The sequence below is a fragment of the Hemiscyllium ocellatum genome, chromosome 25 (genome assembly GCF_020745735.1).
Source record: "Hemiscyllium ocellatum isolate sHemOce1 chromosome 25, sHemOce1.pat.X.cur, whole genome shotgun sequence".
Classification (NCBI taxonomy): domain Eukaryota; kingdom Metazoa; phylum Chordata; class Chondrichthyes; order Orectolobiformes; family Hemiscylliidae; genus Hemiscyllium; species Hemiscyllium ocellatum.
In genome coordinates this window covers 12,414,913-12,431,897 of record NC_083425.1, presented here as the reverse complement: position 1 = coordinate 12,431,897, position 16,985 = coordinate 12,414,913, and the positions used below count along the sequence as shown (strand labels likewise).

General features: G+C 36.9%; 1 protein-coding gene across 3 annotated transcripts in view; it reads left to right on the top strand.

Moving 5' to 3' along the window:
* The window catches only part of LOC132827966 (brain-specific angiogenesis inhibitor 1-associated protein 2-like), a 78,091-nt gene that overhangs the window by 4,872 nt on the left and 56,234 nt on the right, over positions 1 to 16,985 (top strand). For 2 of the 3 annotated variants that reach the window (XM_060844819.1, XM_060844820.1), the window contains exons 2-4: positions 1,001 to 1,076; positions 5,130 to 5,174; positions 7,465 to 7,551. In XM_060844819.1, coding sequence (XP_060700802.1) covers positions 1,001 to 1,076; positions 5,130 to 5,174; positions 7,465 to 7,551 — 208 coding nt within the window. The remainder of the gene's footprint in view (positions 1 to 1,000; positions 1,077 to 5,129; positions 5,175 to 7,464; positions 7,552 to 16,985) is intronic. The other variant, XM_060844821.1, reaches the window with a different exon arrangement.

Sequence of the window (16,985 nt, the reverse complement as noted above, 5' to 3'; positions counted from 1 at the left end):
TTGCTTTTAAAAGTTAATCAAATTAATGAGCATTAATTTCCATGAAATTTCCTTAACCTTGAAGTGGTGATCCAAACGTCAGATGTGTTGAACTGTTTAAACTGAGTTTTTAATCACAACCAAGAAGTACAAATGCTGAGAGAGGGGCCATCTGCCTCTGAGATGGCACCAGGAAACAGGTAGAAGTTCTGAGAAGAGAAGAAATTTGGACAGAAGACAATAATATGCTTTTTATCAAAAGCTAAATGTCTCCAATATGCAACACTATCATTTTCGCACCCTGAAACTAAAATGGGTGGATTTCAAATAAGTATCTGACACTGAAACTCATTACTTGTTTGTGTGCATTCCTTTTCAAAACCATGTGTTATAAGGGAGTATCTTAGCCAATATGAAACAGGATAACTCATTAATTACGCATTAGCTTTGGAACCCTAATATGGGTGAAAAATTAGAATATTAAGCATTAATCTGGTTAGAATTTGCTAACTCTGATTTTAAGTTATCCAACTGATACTTCAAAATTTGTGGTTGTAAAACTAAATAGTTGTACAAACAACCTGTTATTGTCATCACTATGGTTCTCAGGCAATCTGTATCAGAATTACATTATAGAAATGAACTTTTTAAAAACCATAATCCAGTTCACCCATTAGTAGAGAATCATGGCCTATGCTCCTGTAATTATTTTCATATGATGTGAAGCAAAGTTGTATTGACTGTTTAATGACTTTGTATGTTTATCCTTTGTAATGAGACAAATCACATGACAGGTAATGACTTGTGTAGCTCTTCAAACATTTACCATTGTTAGTAGAAAGAACAAATTTGGTATGAAATAGCTTACAAGGATAAACTGATTTTTATTTGTCTGAAATTTTTGTTTCAAGTTTGTTTGAACTATTAATATTTATTGCCAATGAAAAATTTTAGATGGAAGAAAATATGTTGTATCCTGTACACTGACCATGAAGAAAAATTCCACCATTTATTTTTGTAGACTATTATGGACCAATTCAACCCCAGCTTGAAAAACTTCATCGCAATGGGAAAGTCTTATGAAAAGACACTTAGCAGTAAGTTATTTGTCCATTTACATATTAATCATGCTTTATAACCTTTTTTTAATATCCATTTATATTAATGTCTGCATTGTCCTTGTTTGTTTTTTCTGTGTAAGTATGTTTGCTCATCTCCATGCATTCTCTGGCTAGGTGGGTGACCCAGTTTACTTACTTACTCACTCAGCAGCTACTGATCCTCATGATTTTTCACTCCGCTAGTAGCTGTGGGTGAGACAGAAGAGTCCCTTTTCTGCCCAAACTGTTGCCCCTCAGTATTCTTACTAAGAATTAATGAAACTTGGTGCAACGTGGTGGATGATTTGAATGATAGTAGCCACTGCTGCAACTTTAAACTTTTTATCACAGTTGATTTAAGAGACTCTTAATTACTGTATCATACCATCAGCTGTACAAGCTGAAACCATATTCTTTAGTTAGTGTTGTCTGCTAAGTAGTATTTGTAATAAAGGAAACTGCAGTCAGACATTGTATTTGATATCTGTAAAATATAGTGCCTACAAAAAAGTCATTTTATCCCAGGGCTCGAATCTAATTTTTTAAAAAAATTCTTTCATTTTGCCATTTTTTCAATTTGATAGTTTCAGTTTTCTGGAATGAAACTTTTGACATGCTAGTGAAATTACTTTAGCAGCATATCAGTGTAATGGAAGCTCTGTTTTCTACCTCTTTCAGTTAGCTGTAGAGTTTTTGAAAGAATACGTTCAGAAATTTAGAGTTTAATGTCCTAAATACCGCTGTACAGAAGAGGTCATGTCAAGCAATGTGTTCCACTTGATTATTTTCACATCTGGATTTGAATGAGACATGCTTAGTTACATTAAACATTTTTTTTGCCTGGTATAGGTTTTGCACTAGGTAGGGCAGATTTCTTAAGTAAAAACACTCCGTTGTGTTGCTCCTTTGTAAGTCTGCAAGTTTCCTCTGTGTACTCATTCTAACAATTACTGGCTAAGTGTATGTGAATCTTTCTGCTTGTGTAAATGTTTCACCAGTAATGCCTGTTGTTTTGTTTTTACAATTACGCTGAAAAGTTAGGTGAAAATGGGGTGGAGATGACAAATTATTGAAAATTTTAGTGTCATTCAGATATACAGCATGGAAGCAGACCCTTCGGTCAAACCCGTCTATGCCAGCCAGATATCCCAACCCAATCTAGTCCCACCTGTCAGCACCCAGCCCATATCCCTCCCAACCCTTCCTATTTATATATCCATCCAAATGCCTCTTAAGTGTTACAATTGTGCCAGCCTCCACCACTTCCTCTGGCAGCTCATTCCATACATATACCACCCTCTGTGTGAAACAATTGCCCCTTAGGTCTCTTTTTATATCTTTTCCCTTTCACTCTAATCCTATGCCCTCTAGTTCTGGACTCCCCGACTCCAGGGAAAAGACTTTGCCTATTTACCTTATCCATACCCCTCATAATTTTGTAAACCTCTATAAGATCACCCCTCAGCTTCCGAACGCTCCAGGCAGAACAGCCCCAGTCTGTTCAGCCTCTGCCTATAGCTAAAATTCTCCAACCCTGGCCATGTCCTTGTAAATCTTTTCTGAACCCTTTCAAGTTTCACAACATCTTTCTGATAGGAAGGAGACCAGAATTGCATGCAATATTCCAACAGTGGCCTAACCAATATACTGTACAGCCACAACACTACCTCCCAACTCTTGCACTCTTGGTATACTTAAAAGTAAGTATACCAAGCGCTGCCTTCACTATCCTATCTACCTGCGATTCCACTTTCAAGGAGCTACTAACCTGCACTCCAAGGTTTCTTTGTTCAGCAACACTCCCTAGGACCTTACCATTAAGTGTATAAGTCCTGCTAAGATTCGCTTTCCCAAAATGCAGCTCCTTGTGTTTATCTGAATTAAACCCCGTCTGCCACTTCTCAGCCCATTGGCCCATCTAGTCCAGATCCTGTTTTAATCTGAGGTAACTCTCTTTCCTGTCCACTCCACCTCCAATTTTGGTGCCATCTGCAAACTTACTAATTTGTACCTCTTATGCTCGCATTCAAATAATTTATGTAAATGACAAGAAGTAGAGGACCCAACACCGATCCTTGTGGCACTCCACTGGTCACATGCCTCCAGTCTGGAAAACAACCCTCCACCACCATCCTCTGTATTCTACCTTTTTGAGCTAGTTCTGTATCCAAATAGCTAGCTCTCTCTATATTCCGTGAGATCTAACCTTGCTAATCAGTCTTCCATGGGGAACCTTGTCGAAGGCCTTACTGAAGTAGATTACATCTACTGCTCTGCTCTCATCAATCCTCTTTGTTACTTCTTCAAAAAACACAATCAAGCTTATGAGACATGATTTCCCATGCACAAAACCATGTTGACTATCCTTAATAAGTTCTTGCCTTTCCAAATACATGTACATCCTGTCCCTCAGGATTCCCTCCAACAACTTGCCCACCTCCAAGGTCAGGCTCACTGGTCTATAGTTCTCGGGCCTGTCCTTACCACCCTTCTTAAACAGTGTTACCAGCTGGAAGTGGGAGTTGGGCTCAAAATGATTCGTATACTGAGTTGAGATTAGTTAAAAGTCTCCATAATATAGCTGTAAATGGGTAATTTGTCAAATGACTTTGTGGTCACAATGTGGCCACAATACATGTACTGAGATTTTCTCATTCATAATGGTTTCTTTCTCATTTGGAGAGACTGCAATCAAATTTAAGCATAACAACAGTTGTTTTCAAGAAAATTTCATTTTGTGATTGAGGTGGATGTTGAACCAATGTAAAATCATATGTGAATTACACATCAGCTAAAATCATAGAATGATACAGTACAAAGGAGACCATTTGACCAATCGTGCCAATATTGACGTTTTGAAAGAACTATTTAAATAGTCCTACTTTTGGTCTCTTTCCATAGCACTGGAAGTTTTTCCATTTCAAGTATTAATCAATTTCCTTTTGAAAATTATAACTGAGTTTGCTTAAAGTCCAGTTTGTAACTTGCAAGACTGTAAAGAAAAATTGCAAAAATCATTGAGATTTTTGGATGTCTCTTATTAAACTGTCTCTGTTAAAAGAGCATAAGATCAGTTTTTGTAATCCGTCAACGCAAGTAAATCTTCTATTCCTTGAACTCTTCTTTTAAAACTTCTGTATAACTCTCTACAGCCTTGACATCCTTCCTAAAATATGATACCAGTATTCTATAAAAGCTCTATATAACTTTCTTGCTTTATACTCTCTGTCTCTATGGCCAGAGTATAGTATCACGCAACAGACAGAGGTTTAGAGCTTTCATCAGGATTTACTGATGTGTATCTTAACTGCTGAGAAAAAAGTCTATAGCACAGCAAACAATGTCGATTAGTTTATATACTTGGATTGGCACAAAACATTTGTTTCCAAAACAAAACTGCATGATTTAAATATTCAAGCACATTGATGACTGTGCAATTTCCAAAGTTCTACTGTTAAGGTCTAAAATAATAGCGTATGCAGGCTACTAAAAACATTGTTAGAACCCGAGTGAGATACTGACTGTAGACTTGAAACAAGTGTACAATTTAAATGTTTCCTTTTTGATTTGATTCAGTGTTAGACTGTTGTGGTAGCACATTTGCTAGTAAAAATTTCAAATCTTATGCAATTGAAATTCCACTTGCCATGGGAAGTCATTGAAACACAAACTTGGATAAATAGTAATCTTGGGACTTGAATCCAAATCTTTCTTCAGGCGTTTATACATTGCCATTGTTTTAATTTGGATTCAGTAAGCAAGTTTTTGGTTTTGATGCTTTAAAATCTTGCTTTGAATTACAGCCTGTTGGTAATACTTGCAAGTCTACAGATTTTGCAGTCAGGTTAAAGGTGACAGGAACCACTTCCTGGATGCCAATCTTCTGGAATCCAAACTGAAACAGCATCAATAAAACCAAGTGGCTGTCCATGGTAAATTTTTACTGGTGGTTGTAGCTATCACTAGTTCTGCTGGGAACACCATCCTAAATTTTGTTTTTTTTTACTGTTACTGTCTTTTCCTCAAACCTTTTCTCAAACATTACCTCAGGCCACATGGGTGCAGAGAAATATTGGATCAAGAAAGCCAGAACAGGTGAGAAATACTATCATATGTGCAATGAATCAAAGCATATTTGTGCATGGACGGCTGCTGCATTTTGTTATTGCTCCACCACCTAATTCCATTACTGATGTTGATTTTTGTTTTTAAAAAAAGACCACACCACAGTAATGGAACGTGAATGTAGGTATAATGATCCGTGTTTTTTTCCTTCAACCCTTGATGGATTTAAAAAAAAACTGATTTGATAATATACTGAGATTACTTAAGTCCAGGTTAGCCAACTAGTATTAAATTCGAGCCCTGAATTTTTTACTTTTCTTTTGTTTCCATAGTAATGAATATTTTAGTTGTAATTTTGTAGTGTAAAACTCATTGTGACTAGGTAAGTAGTCATGTGTAGAGATATGTAACTTGTATTCCTGCTACAAAGAAAGTCATGAGTTTGTCAGAGTAGTGCAGTAATAAGATTCATCTCTAAGTCTGGTTCAAATCCCAGGATTGTCTAATTTTGGGATCTTTTGGCCTCTTTTATAATGTGTCCTTAACACATTTTCTTTAAAATTAAGAAATGTCTTGCTGTAATAGAACCTTTAATCTTATTATGTAAAAGTAGACAAGAATTCTGTCTTTCCCTCTAGAAGATCCTTGTCAGCCAATCAGCATAGTGAAGGCCATGGTCTTGGCAAAATACTCCCAGGCTGAAGGAGATTTCATGGAAATGAGCAACAAAGAGGGGGCAGCCCACACGTTGAAACTAAATTGTGTGGTATTCCCTTTTTTTTAGGGGTTAAGCAGCATAATATATATGTTTTATATTACAATGTACAGGTGATTTGGAATGATGTAAATATGATTGTTATCCTGAATTTTCAAAACTGTGGACCTGTGCAACTAATTACCTGTAATTTCTTCTGATATTTTTGCACAGATCTGTTCAGTGAAATTGTTTTTACCATAACAGGAAAGATGTCGTTGTCTTAATTTTTAAAAAAAGTTACCTTGAGACTGCCATACAAAACTACTTAAGTTGTTGTACCATGGGGTCTATGTTCTTAGCTGGGTTGAAATGAAAGTAATGTGTTATTCCCTTCTCACTCAGCTGTAGTGAACCATTTAAATCTTTGCATGTTATAAATATTTGGAAATCTGTTTTAAATTTAATATTTCTCTTTTGGTGATTTTTATAATTGGTTCCAATTTGCTTGAACTAATTTATTAAAAGACACTATCTTTAATAAAAGTGGCAACATGTATCATTGCTAGAAAACTGGGATATGTATTGTAAAAGAAAACTTTGGAATTAACAGCAACAACAACATAAATGATGTTATTACTTAAATACGTTTTATCCTTAATGTTTTTGTATCAATTCAGAGTATTGTAGAATTATTCCAGGAATAAAGCAGCATAGAAGTGATTGAAAGATAATGCCTGTCATGCCTCAACTATGAATAAAATGGAACTTTTGGAATGCACACTTCAGAAGTTAATTCAATTTTATTTTTATTTAAGTTAGATAATTGGATTTAATTTTAATATTATTCAAGGAAACTGGCACTTCCTGTCTTCTTTATTTAAATTTAAAAAAAATGTGAAATTAACAATGATAAACAACAAGCTGTCTAGGCTGGTGACCAATCAATTAGTTTTCTAAATGTTTGGGAAATATTACGTAGTAATAATTAAAATTAAAACAATCAAACTTCATGGACCATAAATGTAAATGTTCTAACTGAAGCTCATTGGTTACTCATAACTGTATAATTCCATTCCGGCTCCAAAGTTATTTACATACATAGTGTATTGTGAAAAAGATGTCGTCAGCCATGCCTAAACGTATGTAACAAAGATCTGAATTGCTTTATTTTCTAACTTGTGTATGTGTTTGGCTGTTAAGTGATCGGGAGTATACTTTGATTTTTATGTGCTTTGATTTTTATTTGGGCCAGTATCTTCTGATCAATATATATCCCAGCTATGCTCACAAAACGTATGTCAGCATTTCAAAAAATACGGTTTCTTCTGGCTGCTTTGCTGTTATTGCCTTCATTTTCCAGTTTAACTCTGACAGAACTTTGAAATCTAAATGGAAAGTTAAATAAATGTACCTGTTATTTGAAAAATTAACAATTATTTTTCTTTTTTGAATTTTTCTCTAAAAAGCAGAATTGTCAAGATTTAAAACCATACCAGAATGATTTTAAAAAATGCTAAATATCGCACTAAGTGGTGTGATCTCTGAAACTAGATAACTTTCAAGTACACTTGCATTCTAAAGCTCTGATCAACAAATACAGTTTTTGAAATCTCAATGTTCCAGGTATGACCTTTGCTGCAAAAGGCTACTTTGAGGCCCTAGTGAAGATGGGTGAACTCGCCAGTGACAGTCATGCTTCCAAGGAGATGGGTAAGTAACGAGTATTACTGGATTATGAATGAGTTATAAGTCTGTATTAGTTGTAAAGGCATGGCTTTAGTTGTGATTACAATTAATTTGGCAATAAGAAAAGCATGGCCTTTGTAATTTGAAAAGTGAAAGTGCTGCTTTAAAAGCTTATTAATGATTGTGATGATTAAGTATTTGGAAACCGTTTTGTTTGAAAATATTTACATTCGTCACAAGTGATTTCTAGCAAGCCTGGTGAAAGGTAAGAATGTAAATTACTCAGGACTGGTTTCTTCTTCTTCCATGACCTAACTGTGTGAGAAGCGTGCATCATGTGAGGAGAGAATTGGATTTAGTTATGCTGTCCCTGAAAGATGAATAACTTGCCGTATAGGATTGTTAACAATCAATGATTTTCATGATTTTCAATGGGGGCATTGAAGAGCTGTTTGCAGCAATGGAACCATACCTAGGCCTAATTCCTTCCCTCAGGGTAGGAGGGAAGGAAGAATGTCATCTGGCTTAATGCTCTTGACTATTCCTATATGGAATGCTGTTTTTATTTATGGAGTTTATGCTGCTAACACGTCCCAAATATTTGCTATATTGTTCAGAAACTTATTACTTATACAACAGTACTTATGCATCCCATTCCGCTGATGAAAGTTTTAAGGAGACCAGATTCTTAATATAGTATTTTTGTATTTTTTGTGTAATATTGCCTTGTTATATTTTAATTTTGTTTTATTTTAAAACTCTATATACCCATCAGCTGAAAATCTAGGTGGTCGTTATATGAATCCCTTGTTATATTGTACCTTCCTTCCAAGCAAGCTACCTCAAGATATTTGAGGTACAAGTCTATGGAAACATGTCACATGTGTCTTGTATATCTCATCTCATAATTAACTCTTGTAGCTGTTAATTCAGACATTAAAACAGCTGCGTTTCATTTTAGCCACTTGACTTTAGAGCTCATTGCTCAAATTACAGCTTGTAAGTCCTCTTCCAGCCTCTGGTAGTCCTTTGTCAAATATATTAATCATCACAAGATACATTAATAACTATTTGTGATCATGTTAACTGGATTGAGGAGTTGCTCTTTATTTTGTTTCACGTTCTTGATGATGATAATTATGGTGGCTCTGTGGATAGCACTGCTGCCTCACAGCACCAGGGTCCCAGGTTCAATTCCAGCCTCTGGTGACTGTGCAAACTCCACACAGACAGACATTCTCCCCGTGTCTGCATGGCTTTCCTCCAGTGCTCCGGTTTCCTCCCACAGTCCAAAGATGTGCAGGCCAGGTGAATTGGCCATGCTAAATTGCCCATAATGTTAGGTGCATTAGTCAGCGGAAAACCGGTCTGGGTGGGTTATTCTTCGGAGGGTCGGTATGGACTTGTTGGGCCGAAGGGCATGTTTTCACACTGTATAGAATCTAATTAATCTATTTCACTTGTAAGCAAGGTTGGTCGTGAAATAATGATATAAAAAATAATTGTAGCCAAACTGCTTTTTCTTTAGATATGTAATCTAAAGTAACTTGCAGAGCAGTTTATGTCCAATGATAGCAGCTGTGACTCTAACAAGACTCTAAAGATTTGGAATATGGAATTTTAGTTCACAAATATTTGATTATTTTTATTCACCCTTCCTTGTCAAGTCATTATCACTATGCAGCTCATTGGTATTTGCTTACATAAAGGTGATTTGCAATGATTTATCTGCTAGCTCACATTAAAAAAAAAAGGCATGAGGATTGACCAGTATTTAAAATGAAACGTGAAATGAGTAATTTAAAGAAATGTAAATTGAATGTCTGAATTCTTTTTGTTCCTGGGATATGGGCATCACGGAATAACACTGCACATCCTTGATAGCTGTAAGAAGGTGATTGTAAACCTGTTTAGTAGCTTTCAAATGTATTAATGGTTAAGCCACGTTGGCAGGAAGGTGAGTTGATCATATTTCTTGTTTTACTGGAGTTCAACATCAGACCGATGGAGTTAAGGCAGAAAGTTTTCCTTCCCTAAATGATTATTAGTAAATAATTTGTATTGTTGGTATATTACAAGAACTTCAGTGTTCTTTTTGATTCACTGATTATCATAGTGGAAATATTGAATTATTGGTCCTGGCCTACAGACTCCCTGACATTACCATTAAGCTACCATACCTTTCATTGAACTTATTATTTTCCATATGGAAAATGGGAAGCCTCAGTTGATTTTGTTTGAAACAATGGAGCCATTCACCTTTTTAAGAAAGGTGAACTAGGAAAACCCAGGGCATTACAGACCAGTTAGCTTGACATTTGTGGTGAGGAAATTGTTTGACTCTATAATCAAGGATGAGATGACTGAACACCTCAAAAGTTTTTAGTTAATCAGGGAATGCCAGCATGGATTATGTCAGGAGGTTATAACTGACAAACCTCACTGAAATATTTGAGGAAGTTATTAAGGTAGTGGACTCGAATGTCTACGGATGTTTTTAAATGGATTTCCAAAATGCATTTGTTAAAAGTTTGTGTAAAGATTTGTAGCTCGAGTGCCGGTTGACATGGTTGTGGGTATGTTCGCTGAGCTGGAAAGTTCCAGAATAAAAACAACCAAATATATGAACAGATCAATGGAACACCTATGGGTCATCCATCTCTGAGCTCATAGCAGAAGCAGTGATGCAAAGATTGGAACAAACAGCCTTACTACAAATCCAACCCAAACTCTGGATCAGATATGTAGATGACACTTTCTTTATTTTTATCATTAAAAGAACAGAAATTGCTGGCATGCACTGCATTATCAACACCATATCCATGGGGATCTGATTTACAAATGGTGATGAAACCAACAATTGACTCCCATTCCTGGATGTGATGGTACAAAGAACACAGAACAGTGAATTCACCACAAAAGTGACCAGGAAAGCTACACGCACTGACCAAGTTCTGAATTACAACAGCAACCACCCAAACACACCAAGCTGCATTAGGACCCTGTTCAAAAGGGCTACACTGCAACACTTCTAACCAGTGAAGAGAAGAAGAACACCTCTGCAGAGTATTCGCCAAGAACTGATATTCCCGCAACTTCATCCATAGATGCCTAACAGACAGACGATGTGACAAGGACATGCCACGACCTAGCTCACTAGCCGTGCTACCTTACATCAATGTCTCAGAACTGACAGCCAGACTTTTCCTATCACCAGATTCATGACCACCCATAAACTCACTCACTCTGACAACAGCTTACCAGGACAAAAGACACCATACCCATCTTGTGCACGATTATTGCAATTTACAGGACTCCATGCAAAGACCACATGAAACACTATACAGAAGAACCTCTATTATCCGAAGGACACAGTGGACAGTATTGTATTCGGTTAATTTTGAGACGGTTTTATGAAGGGGCATGGACCAAAGACAGGTTCATGGAGCCATGATCTCGTCAAATGGCAGAATGGGCTTGCGGGGCTGAATGATCTATGTCTGCTCCCATGTTCCTACATTAGAATTGTATTTAAATCAGGAAAATATGGAATGTAAGATCCTGTGTTGAGTTGCCTGGCTGAGAAGGAGATAGTTATCCTGAACATGACAGCATGTTGTTGCTGTTCTGTTGTCATCTCTGGGATGTGCAGAGAGATCCTTGTGCTGATTTTGATTCATCTGTCTGGCTCTGCGAAGTGCCTAGCCTTGAGTATTTTTCACTGACAGCCCAATTCATTATAGATTCTATACAGTATTTAATTATTGAAGTATATAATTATTTTGTACCTGTGCTTTCCTTTTGGTTTTAATATTTCAAACTGAGTGTTGGTGTTGCCAAGCCATTTACTTTGCTGCTGGATCTCTGTTTTCTTGGTAAACTAGCTGGTTTTTCCTCAGTTTTGAAGTATGAAGTTTAAACTGCACAAAAACTGATTAAAATATCTAGATGCTAAAATATCGAACAACAATTTCTAACTTTGATTAGATAATAAAGTAAATTTGCTTCAAACTTGTTTGACTTTTTGTTCAACTATTTACTTATCAAAACTACTTGTTAAAATGAGTACAATACTCCTTGTCATTGTAGTGCATTTTCAGTAAAGGATTAGTTAACTTGAAGTCTTAGACATTCTTAATTTTAGGATGCACACAAGTCTTTAGTATTTGTCAGACTTGTGTGAATAGACCAAAGTGGTGAAATTTATTGTGATAGATCTATTAAAGTAAAAGATGTTCATGCTACTGCATGAGGCTAATTAATGTCTTGTCATGATTAGAGTAGTGCTGGAAAAGCACAGCAGGTCAGGCAGCATCCGAGCAGAAGGAAAATCGACGTTTCGTACAAAAGCCCTTCTTCAGTAATGCCTGAGACGTCAATTTTCCTGTATCTTTGGTGCTGCCTGACATGCTGTGCTTTTCCAGCACTAATCTTGACTCTAATCTCCAGCATCTGCAATACCAGCTTTGCCTAAATAATGTCTTGTGACTAGTGTCTTGGTATCTGAAAACTAGAGCAGGCTGAGCACAAGGACGTGTCTGCACTTCAGGCAAGATGTGTGGCCCTCCTCACCTATTGGCAGTTGGGGACTATGAGCTGTCTCTGTGTCTCACCTACAGCAGGAAACTGTTGCTCCTATTTTCATTAATGGGTCACCGTTTGGCTGACCTTCCACTTTAAAGAGCCTGAAAGTCACCTATAATTGGATTTTGGTACTCTTTTATATGTTACTTGGCCAGTTTGTGGAAAATTACTGTTGTGTAATGTAGATTTGGGACCCAATTTGATCCTTATACTGGGTTCCCACTCAAAATGCAGATCCTACATTTGGTCTCTGTAGCTCTGTGTTACATCTGTGTATTTAAAAATGTTCTGTTAAAAGTCCCTTTATAATTATTCTTCTTCAATACCTTTATGTTACAAGTACATCAGTCTTGATGTTCCTTCCTGGAGCTTTTTGTTACTTGTCATGTCATGTTCTCACAAAGAGGACTTTCTTTAGGTTCATCTCTAATTTCATCCTTGTTTTCTGCTGATTTCATTACTCGTGGGTTTGGCCCCAAACCCCATTTTCTTCCTCACTGACCCGCCCAGATTGATTGCATAGTCCTTTGCAATACATGGGATAGTTAGATTGGAGTGGTATCGCATTTTATTTGTTATCCATGAGGAGTCAATATCCCTATTCCCAGCAGATAATGAGAATGAAGTGCATGCAGATATAACCTGCTAATCCACTGAGAGCATAATGGTATTAACCAGTCATGTGCAGCTCATTTGCCTTCTCAACAGTTATGATGGCTGCTGATAAATGAAATTGTCTTTGATCTCCGTGTTTTATGTTAAAGTAGCAAGTAATGTATTGAGGGAGCTAGAGATTATGCCGTTGAAGCTTTGACAGAGATCCAAGCCTTTTTTAAATCATCTGTTTTGTTTGCTTGTTGTATGCATATGCATCATTCTATTGATAACTGAATTATGCCTTGCAGCTTCGTATAAGACTGCATTATTCCTTTTTTCTGAGCACCTGCTGTAAATCATGATCCTAAATTTCAAAATATTCCTGTTTTTAAAATGATTACATCAATGGCTTGGATGATAGATGTCCTGTAAACTTTTGCATTCTAATGAACCTGATATTTATAAGGTAGCTGCATGTTAGGCCGAAAGTGACCGTAGAATACAGCATGGTGGCGAATATGGTGTTCTTTCATGTTTATCATTGAACATCTGTTATAATGGGGGGTTTTAGTTTTTGTTTTTGTTTTTCACCTGTCATCTGGCCAAATTGGCAAGCTGGCTGACTAACAATTGAGAACAGCAAGGTGAAAGTGAGGACTGTGGATGCTGGAGATCAGCGTCAAGATTTAGTGGTGCTGGAAAAGCACAGCTGGTCAGGTAGCATTCAAAGAGCAGGAAAATCGACATTTCGGGTAAAAGCAGCAGAGGCACTCTTGGAATACTCCTCAGAAATCTTGAAGGGCAAAGATCAGTTATTAAAAGTTTGAAAGAGCACAGGGTAAATGAGCGATCCTGCCAAAAGGAAGATACTGGCTGTAATTGGCAGAGGTACATCCATAGTCGAGAATAAGTAGAGCCAGCATCTCCAATTTCACTTCACTGGCACTCTTGGTGGAAAACCTGTAGCAATGGTATATTTAAATGGGACTCCCACTCTAAATCTTGACGCTGATCTCCAGCATCCACAGTCCTCACTTTCACCTTGCTGTTCTCAACTGTTAGTCAGCCAGCTTGCCAATTTGGCCAGGTGACAGGTAAAAACAAAAACAAAAAAACCCATTGATAATAGATGTTCAATGAAACCTTTTAAGAAATCTTTTTCATTTCAAACCCCTTTTAATCACTCTACCAGTTGCAGCTTGTTAAACTCCCAGGATATATTTTGTCTTGAGTTAGCTTTCCTGATGAGAAAAATTAATATAAATTATTCAGCAATTAGTACCCCAACAGACCAACAAAAGTCTAGTTTCCTTGTGGAAATACAGCATTGAAATCCAGGTAATTGAATTGGCTTCTTTTGCTAAGAGATGATTTTCTTGCTAATACTTGTCTTTTCTTTTATTCACCTGTATTTTTAGAACACTACCTGATATCACAACAACATTAACAGACTCCAAAACACCACTTGTACAAGAGATTATATTGTTTTTCTCCAGTATTTTATCTCTATTCCTTAACTTTTTAAAATAGTATTATGCCCAAGTTCACTGCCATGAATAGAATTTTATATTAAACGGAGGAGTAGTGTTTATATGTGACTATCTTTTCTCTTGCCTGCTGATTTTCTTTTACGTTATTGACTGTGACAGTGGGGACATCGATGCTGGATGTTCCTGAATAATGGTTAAACAAAGAAGAACTAGCTAAACGTTAACAGGCAGTTAGGCTGAATCCTATTTCTATGCGTATTTATGGTAACAGTCCCATTAATATAACATTGTGTAAAGATAATGTTAATGCTTTGTAGGTTGTTGCAGTTTTCAACAGAGTATAAAAGTAGGTAAAATTGTCCTTCTGAACACTATATATAATGCTGCCCTTTAAGGTGCATTCCGAACTTGTCTTTGTGAAATGTTACTAACCTATCACTGTTCTTTTCGTTTTCAAATAAGCACATTTGAGAAATGACAATTTTTCAAAAAGTTGTTTTCCTTTTCAACATTGCACATATTTTGGTGGGGGTGTCCTGTTTTGACTGCACAGCACAAATATTGTCAAAGGTTGACAATATATTTTATTTTTGCCATTATGTTTAAGGTTGCTAGTACCAGTAGTATATTGGCAGTGTTAAGACGTGCACATTTTTTTGATTTTAAAAGGGCATTGCTCAGTAATAAATGAACAGCCCACTTGGCATTAGGCAGCATGACAACAGGCTGTACTTTTCTTCCATTCCATTTTAGTTCAAAATGGGAACTATCCTGTAAAAGCTTTGAAAAGTGCTTTTTTGAATTTTTCAAACTAAACTTTGCTGGGCAAAATGCAACTTATTCATCCATTTGTCCATTTTAAGCAGGCTTGGGCTGATAAGTAACTTTATGCCACACAAATGTCAGCTATGACCATCACCAATAAGAGACAATCTAACCACTGCCCTATGACATTCAATGGTGTTACCATCACTGAATTCCCCACTATCAGGATCTTGAGCATTACCATTAATCAGAAATTCTACTGGTCTGGCTAAAGAGCATGTCAGAGGCCAGGAATACTATGGCAAGTAACTCACGCCTGACTCCCCAAAACCTGTCCAACTGCAAGGCACAAGTCAGGAGTGTGATAAAATGCTCCTCACTTGTCTGCATGAGTACAGCTCCAATGACCATCAAGGACAAAGCAGCCCACTTGATTGGCACCACATCTATACTGAAGTGCTGTAGAAGCAGTGTACTATCTATATGATGTACAGCAGATTTTCACCAAAGATCCTGAGACAGTACCTTTTTAAACCCTCAACCACTTTCATGTAAAAGGACAAAAGCATCAGATACATTGGGTACACCATCACCTTCAAGTTCTCTTCCAAGCCAGTCACCGTCTTGACTTGGAAATATAACGCTGTCACGGGGTCAAGATCCTGAAGTTCCATTCCTAATGGCGTTGTGGGTCAACCCACAATAGTAGACTGCAGCAGTTAAAGAAGGCAGCTTACCACCACCTTAAGGGCAACTAGGGATGAACAATAAATGCTGGCCAGCCAGTGATGCCTGCATCCCAAGAATGAAATTTTTTTAAAAAATGTAAAGCCTTGTGTTGTCCTTGTGTATATTTAAGACTGGGAGAGATTATTGATAAGGGATTCTATTGGCAAAAGACAGAAAGCTAGACAAGAGGAATGTCAGATCAGCCATGACCCTATCGAATGGTCAAGTAGGCTCAAGGAGCCAAATGGCCTACTGTTGTTCCTATTTCTTCTAGTCTTGCAAATAATTGCACCTGTTAATCTTCCTGTATAATTTTATTGATTTTCCTCTAATTATAAATGGCAGCATTGGTAGTAGTTGGAAGAAAGATTGTCATAAGACTGGGCAAGATGTTTGGAACTGATGTTGCAGCAAGAACAATATTTTTTATTTATGAAAAACCGAAGAACTGTGGATTCTGGAAGTCAAACAAAAACAAATTACTGGAAAAACACAGCTGGTCTAGTAATGTCTGTGGAGAGAAAGCAGAGTTAACATTTCTGGTCCAGTGGCCATTCTTCAGACTTGTTTCCAGCAAATTCTCTTTTTAATTTTATTGATGACCCTATTATTCACCATCAAAAGGGAATGGGAAGGATCTTTTTATATTCCGTACTATGATAAATTACTCTTTTTCAGGACAGGAGTTTAAATGTTTAATCAATGAAATATTTCTGCAGGCCTCATTTAGAAGCTGTCAATAAGATTTAGGTCTTTTATACCTTTCTTTGCTGTGTTGATTAGAAGATGTTTTACATTTTGAAAGTAATTGCTATCAACAGCTCTGTCAACTCTGATTGGAGAGTGAATAGCAAATACCCATTAGATCTATGGTGAGTAAAGGTCTGCCTTTTATATTGTGGGTGCCATGCAAATATGTCACAAACAGCTGGTTCCTGAGAGGAAACAATGGAGTAAACTGGAAACACAATAGCGAGAAACAAATTCTTGTGACATTTTAGCATGGTTTGCTATTCACAGCAAGAACAAAGGCTTTTTTAAATGCAGGATCAGAAGGTCAAATAAACATAAGACTCGCTAACTATGACTTTTTCTCTTGGGTCTTTTACATTTTTTTTCAATTTGACCATTAGTATGAGGATTGCAGATGCTGGAGATGGAGTTAAGACTAGTGGTGCTGGAAAAGCATGGTAGGGGCTCATTCCTGATGCAGCGCTTTTACCCGAAACGTCAATTTTTTTTTCCCCCTGCTCCTCAGATACTGCCTGACCTGTGCTTTTCCAGCACCACTCT